Source organism: Argentina anserina, chromosome 2, assembly GCF_933775445.1.
Source record: "Argentina anserina chromosome 2, drPotAnse1.1, whole genome shotgun sequence".
NCBI classification, from domain to species: Eukaryota; Viridiplantae; Streptophyta; class Magnoliopsida; order Rosales; family Rosaceae; genus Argentina; species Argentina anserina.
Genome location: NC_065873.1, coordinates 25,378,214 through 25,390,539, shown reverse-complemented (window position 1 = coordinate 25,390,539; position 12,326 = coordinate 25,378,214). Strand labels below are relative to the sequence as shown.

The 12,326-nt window shown below is 37.1% G+C and overlaps 1 protein-coding gene and 1 long non-coding RNA gene across 2 annotated transcripts; both read right to left on the bottom strand.

The window, feature by feature from the left end:
* Positions 1–1,230: 1,230 nt before the first annotated feature.
* On the bottom strand, positions 1,231–1,889 carry LOC126784425 (glutaredoxin-C6-like). Its single transcript, XM_050509888.1, has one exon. The coding sequence runs from the start codon at positions 1,796–1,798 to the stop codon at positions 1,370–1,372; it is 429 nt and encodes a 142-aa protein (XP_050365845.1). The 5' UTR covers positions 1,799–1,889; the 3' UTR covers positions 1,231–1,369.
* An 8,758-nt stretch (positions 1,890–10,647) lies between these two features.
* LOC126784831 (uncharacterized) lies at positions 10,648–11,654 on the bottom strand. Its single transcript, XR_007670990.1, has 3 exons — positions 11,589–11,654; positions 11,399–11,491; positions 10,648–11,299 (listed from the first exon to the last, which is right to left on the bottom strand). It is a non-coding gene; the product is annotated as an uncharacterized LOC126784831 (long non-coding RNA).
* Positions 11,655–12,326: the final 672 nt, after the last annotated feature.

The following is a 12,326-nucleotide window of genomic DNA, read 5'->3' as shown; positions in this document are numbered from 1 at the left end:
GTCACTGGTTCATCACTCCTCACTAAGTAGGCTGTCTTTTCCAAAGACAAAGGAAATTTTGGGGTCCCTATGATCGATGTGATTGGGATGTGGAGTTAGGCTTTAACCCCCTTTGATTATCATATTTCACATCCCATCATTCTTTCCTTAATTAGCATAAGATCTCTGTGGAGGCTCTTTTCCTACCACGGGGTATCTAACTATCTATGAAACCAGAGGTAGCTAACTGGCCTCGACTGTCGTCGTGGTTTGTGGTGCTTTGAGAAATGATGGGTGAAAGAAGGAGCGTGTGACCACATGTTCTGAGTACCCCAAAATGCAGAAGGACACAAATTTCACCAGAATCATTCACTTCATAACAAGAACATATATTTCAGAGAAGCAATAATATTGTGAGATTTATTTTAACAAAGTATATGGTAACTTGCCAATAATAAAAGTCGATCCAAGCATTTAGGTAGAGTAATTAGGTATAATTATCGATCACGGTGTCTCTTAGTGATGGTAATATGGGTTGTCGGGTGGTTGAAGGTGCATCCACACCATGCTACACCCCATGTTTACTGTCTCGTTGCATACTGACAAATCTCCCTTTGTCTTCTCCTCCAATACTTTCCAGGTGAATCTACCTGTCCCTCTTTCTCCGATCCCATAATCACAAACAATTAATAACAACTTTGACCCCCAATCGAGTTAGAATTAGACTAAGATCAGAGTTCGACATCCAGAATGGTTTAATCCTGAGTATAAACTATAAACTCTCTTGGACTGGAAGTAGTGCCAGTCACACTACTATAGAACCTATAACAAAGTAGTAGTAGTTCTTGACCAAAAAAAAAAAGTAGTAGTTGCTTTGGAATAAGAGAATATACTACAATTCAACGGCCTCGATTGCTCAATAATTGGTCGTGGGACCTCCAATAATATACTCATCGTTTTAACCATTTATATCAATTTGACCAGAAAAAAATTAAACCCTTTTCTTCCTTCTTACAGTACCCTCCCGGAAGTACGTCGGGTACCTGCCGGGAAATGTATCCAACGGGTCGAGATGGAGTCCTGTAGCTGTGAATGTGACCCGATCCAGGTTTGGATACTGGATCAGAGTCGTTCAACGTGGGACTTACGTTATTAAATAGGTCCCGTATACGACAGACCAAACAGAATTCAGGCGATAAGGACAATACCATATCTGGTTTCTTCCAGTTTTTAACAAGGAAGATGAAGATGAAGAAGAAGTAGCGAACTAATTATATAGAGAAATATAACAATTAATTCAAGGTTGAGGAATTACAACTATAGGCTATATAGTTTCTTGCAGCTAAAGGTGAAATTGATGGGGATGATCTGGATGATATCTAGAGGCCCTCTAGTAGAGGGCACCAACTTCGACGAGCTTGGGGACGAGGTGGCCGGTGAGGTGGAGGGCGACGAGGGATTCGAGGCCGCCGACGCAGGTCCCGCCGATGAAGACGGAGGGCGGGATGTTGTTCCGGGGATGGTCGTCTTTGTCGGATGAGGAGGGAGGAGGGGAAGGGAGGGCGGCGATCTCGTGGTCGTCCAACTCGATGACGGTAGGGTGGACCCCAATAGTAGCGAGGAGCTTCTTCATGACGTGGCACATGCAGCAGGAAGTTCGGCTGAAGATGATGACGGGGTGCTCGGAGATGAGGCGGCGGATGCGGGTGTCGGCGGACTCGGCGACGTCGATGGAGAGGGAGGAAGGCTTTGGATGAGGAGGGGAGGGGGAGAGGCCCAGGTGGACGACGTCGTTAGAGCAACGACGTAGGCCCTGCATCGCCGGAAAAGCCAGAGAGTTGGAGTGAGGCTAGGGTGGTGTTTGATGTCAACGGCAAGGCAAAGGGAAAATGGAAGTGGGTGTGGGTGTGGGTGTGGGGGAGTTGGGAGTGAGATTTTATAAATGAAGGAGAGGGCTAGGTGCGCTTGATTACATCACAATGAGTACTGTGTTTACATACTTCCTTTGCCATATCGAAGGTTTTCGGCTCATTTCCATGCCCACGCGCTGCTCTTCTGTTCAGACTATCACGGTCAGATATAAAATCCAAGAAAAAAACAAATGATACCATGCTCGACGAAAATGGCTAATACCAGTTGTCTAGCCTAGTAAGTCGGATATATGCTCATACGTGTCAAGTTTCATACACAATCAAAGTTACAACTAATTCTCACAATTTTTTTTCAAAAATTTCACGAAATTATCGATTCGTTCTTCATAAGTGAAACTCATCACATTAAAAATAGCTTTATTCATCTATATACATTCACACTTATTAGGATAGTAATAAATGTTATATATTTAAGATAGTAATAAATGTAAAACCTCATCTCAATATGATTTGATCACAGACTAATTGTTTTAAATCCAGAAACGTATCTCACACTTATTATTTAGAGACACAAATCAACAAACAATTGTGTCATAACAACTTCATGCATATGGTGTAGTTTTGAGTTTAATCCAGGAAGGATAAGTTCATCACTTGAGAAAGAAAAGGTGAAAGAGTGAATACCTATGATTCTATGAATGAATTATTGAAATAGTAAATGAGTACACGAGGTGAAGTAGCGCGTGCGAAATCGTAATACCTACGATACAATACGGTAGCTCGGAAATACTGGATATTTGCTGGTGGTGCAGTCACATGGGGAGGACAGGAGGAGGGAGAGAGAGAGAGAGGGGGGGTCATCGTGAGTAAATGAGGGTGACGTCAGATTGACTTAGACGTGAAACTGTAAAGATTGAACCTTGACGTAACAAAAAGCTCCCCCGGTGCAGTAAAAAGCAGCTCCAGCTGACGTGGAATACGGGTCCCAACTCCCATGACATAATCATCGGAGCTATATCAGACTTTCCTCGTCACGATGACGTTCCCCTTTCAGACACGTGGCGCTCTCCTTTGCTTTCCTTCAGGCATGGAGATTGTGGACTTCCCCGGCGGGGCCCGGCCTCTTTTCGGGGTGAAAGCATCCCAACCAATGATACCCACCCACGTGGCTATGAGCTTATTTTCTATGTTGTGGGGTGTGGTCCCCACCATCATGGACTAAAAAAGGCTGAAATGACAAAGGAGCACCGTCGATGGTGGTCAGTACGGTGTCTGCCATATGGGTTATCAGAAGGAGATTGCATCACACGTAAGAATTAGATGGCCCCTATTAAAATCAGGGGCTTATAAACTTGAGTTTTCCTTCTCCCATGTATGAAACAAGGGCCTCCATATAACTGATCATTAATACGTATATTAATGTCACATTAACATCAAAACAAGAATCTAAAACCCACCATTGAGGCCAATACTATTCTAATAGAGTAGTTTTCTTAGCCTCTTTTTTAACCATAATTGTAAAATTTAAAGAGTTAAGCATTCTCTAGATCATTCACAAATTCTTCGCTTTATATTGTATACATCCGATTGTTCATTACGTTATCACCACTTGAAGTGCTTCGTTGTACAGTTACTAATTCAATTGTAGAAGTGACAAGTTAATTCAGAAGCAAACTGAAATAGTGATTCAAAAATACAAATCCTATGTATACTCTCTTTTTTTAGAATAAACGACAATAGTATTGAAACAAGAAAACTTAGATACAGTCAGTAGCTATAACCTCTTGAAGCATACAAGGAGTATAACGAAAAAACATATTGCAAGACTATTACACAAAGCCCAATGAGCAAGAGAATGGGCAACAACATTTCCTTCACGATACAAGTGGGTGAAAGTGCTTCTATGCAACTAAGAGAACAAAGTCAACATATATGGATAGATCGGCATGAGATTGATAGAGGAATTAGAGATCGAGGCAATTGCTTGGACTAACAATAAGGAATCAGATTCAAACCGAACTGGAGATAAGCCTTGATCCATAATCAAAGTACAAGCTGCCTTACCAGCCAAAGCCTCAATATGAGCGGGAGAAAAAACTTTCTTAAAACGGATGGCCATACCACAAGTAAAACAACCTACTAGAACCGCAATTCCAACACCACATGTGTGCGAATTACTATCAAAAGCTCTATCCATACATACACTTAACCAACCATGAGGTTCTGCCAACAATGTCTTTGTCTAAGGGATTTCACGTGAGGATAGTTTGCTACCAAATAATTTGCATACCAAAATAGAGCACCGAGTAAGATAGAAGGGATATCACAATTTTTGGTACTCCAAATCTTATCATTCCTAGCTTTTCCAAAAGAACCACAATTTTACTAAGAGCCGAGAGAAAAAGCTGATGTAGATAATTGCTCCATGCAAGAATGTAACCATTCCTTAAAACTAGAAAATGAGGAAGGAGCAAACGTACCAATAAGGTTGTGAGTCACTTGTTTAGAAATAGGACGGTCTTTAAACAAATGAAGACAAGTTTCTGCTCCATTTTCACACAAAGGGCATATCACCACTACATCTACTTTGATCCACTGAATCAGCCTCTTCATCATGTGATCATTTCAGTTCTAATATCGCATCAACAATTACATGGATATTGTATTCCAAATATTTGATTAAGATGGAAGGTCACGCACGCATTGTCATCAACTAGAAAGATGAATAACTCTATATACGTGAGGAAACTTTAAGATGCATTCCAACTCTAAGTACTTAATTATTCTGGAAAAGTTTCATGATGAGACTTACGAGAGCATTGCGTTGGCGATCAGATCTTCTAACGTACTTTGATTCTGGTTTTTCTCGTTTGGTGCTCAATATCATCCTATTTGTTCATATTTTCAAAGTCAACCCAGTGACCCACCCATTCTAAATACGTGTGAAGTTCAAATTAATTTAATATCTAACCTGCAGAAACATACATTATTTTTATCGTGACGCAATGGATTAATGAATCTCTGTGGAAGAATTATTTATCACGAGTGGCGAAAAAGTTCTGACCTAACTTTCTTTATTACGCGAATGACGCAATATATATATATTATATATATATGTTGGCAGGAATAAACAAAAGGATATGTATTTACATCATGCACGGCCCTAGCTTGTTTTATAAACCAAAGAGAACTCATTGATCACAAACATGGATACACAGATCATCACAGTGCAGAAGAAACCGTGCACCAGAAGAAATAATTAATACAGATATGCTTTCTGATCCAATAGAGGTTGTAGAACAGCACCAGAGATCAAATCTTAAAAGCTAGCTGACTAGCTGATCGACCCTGCTAGAAACCCTTACCCTGATCACGATCATCGCCATGTTCAGCATCAGCATAAGAGAATCGGTTTTACTAGTGTAGGGTATGATCCATCAGTCTGATCATAAGTATGAACGTCATGAAATAATACGTACTGCCTGCAAAACTCTTAAATCTGATTGCCAGAGAAACATTAAAACCGGTTCTGAGCTACCGGCAAAAACTGCAGCCAGTAATGTCATTGCAGATGAGGCCTGAGGGTATGAGGCTTAATTACAGCAACCATTAAACCACCCTACCCTCATGGCTTGTTTCTTCCTTCCATTTCAATATTTCCTGCTCCTCTCTGGAACATTCCAGGGTACTGGGGTACCGTATACCATGGTTTTTGTAATATATGTAGTCATTAGATTGATAATATATCTAAAGATATTCAAAAAAATATCTCACTTGTTTACCGGGTCACAATGTAATTAAATAATTAATTATGAGAGTTTATTCTAAAAAGAAAAAAGAATCAATGAGTTTTTTTATTACTAATTAACCATCATTAATACTTTTCTGAAATAATCAAAAGTGAGGTTTATTTCAGGTAATATTTTCATTAAATAACATAATCACTTATATGAAGATACTATTTTACCTTGTAGGTGTGAATATTTAAATTTATTCAGGTACTTACCACTTAAAATTATATTTACAAGTTTTGGAACCAATATTTTACACATGTTGCAATGAATATGTTGTTGTAGTGTGTAATTTTTCATTTTTTTTTTGTGTATGTAGGATTGTAGGCATGTGTCTTAATTCATGTAATAGAGCTATGGGTTTTGTAATTAGGTGATATTTTAAATTATTACATTTTTAACAACGTTATTACAAGTATAGGGACAATTAATAAGATTTTTTGTAATAAATATTATATAAGTAATGATTACAAGGTCACAACATATTTACATGTTCATGTCTCATTCTACAAATTTGAAGACAAATGTGTTGTACATGTGGCAAATTTTTCATAGTTACATTTCATAGTTACATAAAAAAGAGTCCATGTGTCCTTATTCATGTAATAGAGTTCTCATTTGTGCAATTAGGTGGTATTATATGAAAGTTTTTTTAATAAATGTTATATAAGATGTAATTACAAAGCCACATATATATTTACATCTTTATGATTCATTTTACGAATTTAAAGTAAAATGTGTTGTAAATGTGATAAATTTTCATATGTACACAAAATAGTCCATGTGTCCTCATTCATGTAATATGGTTTTTAGTTTGTGTATTTTGGGTGGCGGTATTTAAAATGATTACATTTTTCACAATGTTATTACGAATACGATGACAATTGATAACCGTTTTTGCAATAAATGTTTTATAAGTTAAAATTACAAGATCATGACCATATTTACATGTTCGTGACTTATTTTACAGATTTGTAGACACATGTGTTGTAAAGGTGATAACTTTTCATATTTACACAAAATAGTCCATGTGTCTTTATTCATGTAATTAATAGAGTGCTTAGTTACGTAAAAATATTCTAATTATTATATTTACATAATTTACCATTGAATTATAAAAATTACTATGATCATGATCATAAATAATATTTTTTCTTATATTGTGTAATTAATATGTTAATGACCTATACTATATGTTTTTCGAAAAAGTTACTAATATGACCACAAATGTATTTTTAATTTGTAAAATAAAAATTATCACACGTCAGAATTTAAATGGACCACCTGATTAATAGTTATTCAAATTACGAGAATTTTGTATAAAAAAGGGGTACGTGGTACTGGTGGGTATCCTAGCCTGTCTCTCTCTGCGGTAGGGCTCGTGTTTTAATAATTAATCCATTAATTTTCGGATTTTATAAAATCAATTTTCAAAACTTGGATATCTGTATTTGATGCTGTTGGATTCTTCCAATTTGGTGCACGCATGGGTCCCCTTGTTGGTATTATCACTGTCGTGATCGATTTTCTTACTGTCACGTACCCCTAATTATATACCTCATTGGTATGTTTTATTTTTTGAGGGGGACCTATTGGTATGTTACTGGTACGGAGTGTGTTTTACAATATATAGCATACAGCACACCTATGAGAAAAACACTATGTGCTCATAAAGGGAATAGTACCTTAGATTTTTAATAGGGATGGCAAGGTCAATACTTTTTACAAAGTCATGAATTATAATCCAAGAACAGCAAGGACTCCAAGCCTACACAGATATATATGAAAAGTTGAAAAAAAAAAGAACAAATGTTCTGCTTATCTATCTATATACACCTCCTAGCCCTAGCTTTAATTAAGAAGCAAGGAGATTATGTCATATCTTTTCCAACTTTGCCAATATATAGGTTAGTTTCATGATACTTAAAAGTTTTGGTTTAATAAATGACCGGTGTTCGTTGTAATAAGGGTATTATACCTTGAATCTATTGCATGTTCTTATATGCTTCCTACACAAGTTGGGCGTTGTCTATAATGCACCGCGGCGCCAGCCTCTTTTGTCATATTACGTGGCAAGCTGCGATTGGCGCAGGCGGCTGAAGTCAACCTTTGTATCTCCACGTGGCGCCAGTTCGGCAAAAACTCACGGCGGTCATTTTTCCGGCGCGGCTCAACGAAGCTGACCGAGGTGTAGTAGTGTGTGGAGGTGTGTAGGGTAAGACTCACAACCCTGATTTTTTTTTTCTGAGAAGAAACTCGTAGCCCAGATTTGAAGTCAGATTGACAGATCTAGATCATTAACCGGGGGAACAGGGCCACCTCTCCCCTCATCGTCGAAGAGGCGCCACCACCACTGTCAAAGGTTTTTTGATGCTTATGTTCATAAGCTCTGTTGATCCTCCAAACATCAAAGACATCGATTTGTGAATCGTTTTACCAGGTCTCCATAAGCATTCGGCGGTCTCATTCATATTGAGGTATTCAAGTAATGGGAAGTTGTTGTCAATTATTAGGCGCTTAATGTAGATCTGTTCAAATTTTTGTTTTTGTTTAAGAACAACTCGTAGCCCAGATTTGAAGTCAGATTGACAGATCTAGATCATTAACCGGGGGAACAGGGCCACCTCTCCCCTCATCGTCGAAGAGGCGCCACCACCACTGTCAAAGGTTTTTTGATGGTTATGTTCATAAGCTCTGTTGATCCTCCAAACATCAAAGACATCGATTTGTGAATCGTTTTACCAGGTCTCCATAAGCATTCGGCGGTCTCATTCATATTGAGGTATTCAAGTAATGGGAAGTTGTTGTCAATTATTAGGCGCTTAATGTAGATCTGTTCAAATTTTTGTTTTTGTTTAAGAACAATGGTTTCGGACACGGAGTAATTTCGATGAGATGCATCTACCGGGGTTAATGGAAAGCGACATCGCGCTGAGATGGCGAATGATGGGATGGTAGCATTCAGAAATTCTAGTAAGTTTTGCTCTCAGCGTTTGAAGTTCTGGACTTCTGGTGAATTCGGAGATGATGTATGGGTCTTCTACTTCTTTGTCTTTGTCTTGTCTCATAAACAACCTTGATGGCTTCCCCATGCACATCTTTAGCTTCCTCTCGGTACCTCTCTCTTCTTTGTATTCAACTTTTCATAATTATGTATTGGGAATTCAATCTTTAGTCCTGCAATTGCCCTCTATATGGGGTTTGGTTCAATTTGGATTGTTTGCATTTGGGTATGGATTGATTATGTGGAATGACCAATTCCTTTGTTTGATTGGGCTTTACTTATTTGAAGGTCTTTTGTTTTGGTGGTGTATTTGCAATTGATGATGAAATATTATTTAAGGGACTTGAGGCTTCCAAGTATAGAATTTAATCACCTTTAACTTCCAGTTACACTTCATACAATCTTGCTTCAAGTTACAGACTTTGGAGCTGATGATGCTCTGTTTTGATAGTTGACGCTGGAAATTTAAAGGGATAAGCATGGTACTTCATTAGGATACTAGAACGGATTTAGAGTTGGGGTCACATTATGCACATCAAGTGTTCGACATAATGCCTTAATGACATACAATTGGCTATTCATGTCTAACGAAAAACCTATCTTTCTTGTTTCATTGTCAGTTTTTGACAGCTCAAAATATAGTCTTCAAGGATCGTTCAGTTTCATGCAAAACAGAAATGATTTCAGAAACTTATGATGTTTATTTTGGACTACTTAAACATAGAAATATTGATTTTATCTTTAAATTTTCTTTGCATGAAATAATGTTTTGGATTTTCACTGTGTTTATTTCTTCTGTAGTGTTCAAATCCTACTTCATCCACTTTGCGCACGAGCTGCTAGACTTTGTGTTGAGGTGGTTATTCTCTCAGTTCTATGTAATGGTTTCATGTTATATCCATGTTATTTTAGTAGCTTGCTTTATGTTATTATTACTAGTTTTATTTTTCTGAATTAATTACCTCAAATAAACATCATGGAGTGTTTATATTGATTTCTCTCTCTATCTTATAAATGCAAAGCTTAAGGACGAAGAGAGACTGTATTTACTTTCAGTAGATGATGATGAAGAAGATCAATGCATTCCTTTCATTTCCTTCTGCAAGAGGCATAAGCATTCATCCAATGATCGTTCGACTGTTGGCGACTGGATTGGCCGAACTGTGCGTCGATGTTCAGCCTACAATCCACCATCTAATCCATCTGGATGTGCTCGTAGTGGTATGTTTATGCTTTATCAGTATTATCTTTGTTTTATTGTTATTTACTGCTGCAATTACATGCATTAGATGTACCTAAAAAAGTTTCTCCATTGTTGTGGATCATATACATTTTGAAATTGGCGTTATTCACTTAGAGACACTCCATCTGGTGTGAGTGTGGTTGTTAATTGGTTCTTTGACACAACCAGCTTTAGCTAAATAATACATATTAGAACCAAACTAATGCCCTGGATTCCTTAATGTAAATAATTTCTGAGAGAAAACCCTCTGATACTGACGCTTGAAATCTGACCCCACATCTTGTTTTTCTTAGAAAATCGGGAATATATGGTTTTGGTATATTTGCGAAGCACCCACATAGAGCAGGGGACATGGTATGATAATAGTCATTGTACATTCTAATTTCCTCCACAAGAGTATGTAATCCTTATCTTTTGCAGGTGATTGAATACACTGGTGAACTGTCAGACCTCCTATAGCTATCAGGAAAGAGCACAAGAGATATGTTGTCCCATGTGAGAGAAAGTACGTTTGATCTAAAAGAATGCCAACTGAAGTTTGAAGGTAGAGAGATCTTTGATGGACTGAGTATCTACATAGATTCTTGAAGAAATGTGCATCATATTAATGAATTAGCTTATTTTAGTGCATTTTATACAATGGAGATGATGTAATGAATTAGTTGATTATGATAATTCAATTGGTTTTGATTATTGGAAAAATGCAGTTTTGAAGTGTAAACATTAACAATTTAATATAGACAGACAAAATAAAGATTACAACAATTAAAGCAAGATAAAATTGCAACTGAACCGACTCAAAAAGCATATCTTATTTTTTCTGTATCAATTAGATATATGTAATAAACTGAGTACAGGTTGATGCCTACATAATCCATTGAGCATTTCACCGTCTTAACCTCCTCTTTCGTAAACTTTGGTAGCCTATTGCCCACAATATTTTGGATTTTTTTCAGATACTCCATATATACAATCGGATGAATGAACATGTTGAAAAGCCAATCCAACATACAATTGTAAATTCTGTAATGTCTAAATTGCATCAAAATGCTCTGCATACATGTCAGCCTTTGATCTGGGAAGTGGCTCATACCGGTTAAAATCCAAGAGAATACCTATTTTCCCTTTTCTGTGTTTTCTGAAATATCCACATACTTCAGCATCAGCTAATCAATAATGCATTTTCTTATGAATCGTGAATCCATTTTCCCTCACTTGAAACTTGTTGCGGTATATTTTAACAGCAGCTGCGTGTGACGAAATTAAATGATGTGGAGCAATGTAGGGCTCAGTTCCAGAATTCCCAGCTGTGCAATTTCCATAAGCTTTGGAGCACCGTGCTGGAGGATTTTAGTCCATTGTCATAGCCAAGAGCAGCCACCACTCTAGGCTTGTTGAAGCAAAATTCCACCTAATCCGCATAACCCATCATGTTAGCAGTTTATAATGTTTTGTGAAATTAAACTAATCTAAAATACTTCACCATTTTTTGAAGTATTAAATTACTTACACCACTTGGTCACTTAACAATCCCAATCCAAGGTATTTTTGTTCAAGAGCGAGTGGAAGATCATAGTGATACAAATCTGCTAAGGAGTAATGCCTGCAAAATCACATATAACAATCAAATCAAGCAATATTGGAAGCACATTGATAGCAATAGCAGCATTTTCTCTTTTCTGCATGCAACATTACTTTACCTCTTTTAAGCAAGTAGTTTATTAACCGATTGTAGTATGCAACTCCTTTCCAGCTCACTTTCCCAGTACCATCTACATAAGTTGTAGAAGGCACAAAAAAACTTAGAGCAAGTACTAAATAAATAAATTGAAACCAAGTGATGAAGAAATAAGTTACCAGGGAAGATTCTAGACCAAGATATTGAGAACCGATACACATTAAAATTTAGGTAGATTGGTCTATACATAACATCAAAATCCCCATAAAATTATTCTTAAAAGGGAGTTCTAAACATAGCATATTAGCTATGTGCATAGAATCCAAACACTGGACATTGATTACCAAACTAGTTCAGACTTTAGTATACATATACATGTTTTAGTAGATTGGTATAAATGTTCCCAGTTATATATTTGCAAAATGATTACTGCCTGATCTACAAGTATCTTAGTTCATTAATAGAAGTTTTTAACTCCAATTCATATGGCATCTTTTCGACAGCTGACCACCAATATGTATTGCTAGTTGCTATTGCATTATGATGAATTATTGCGGAACAGTTATGTAGAGCTACAGAGTGTCTGAACATACACACTCATTAACACTCATCCCTCATTCAATCTAATCTCTAAGAACCAGAAATGAGCACACTAAGAATAACAAGCAATTCACACTTAGTACTATAAATTCTCTTGTAAAATGACTAAACTCTAAATCCAACACATAAACATGAATACCATCATTAACAACAATAGTCA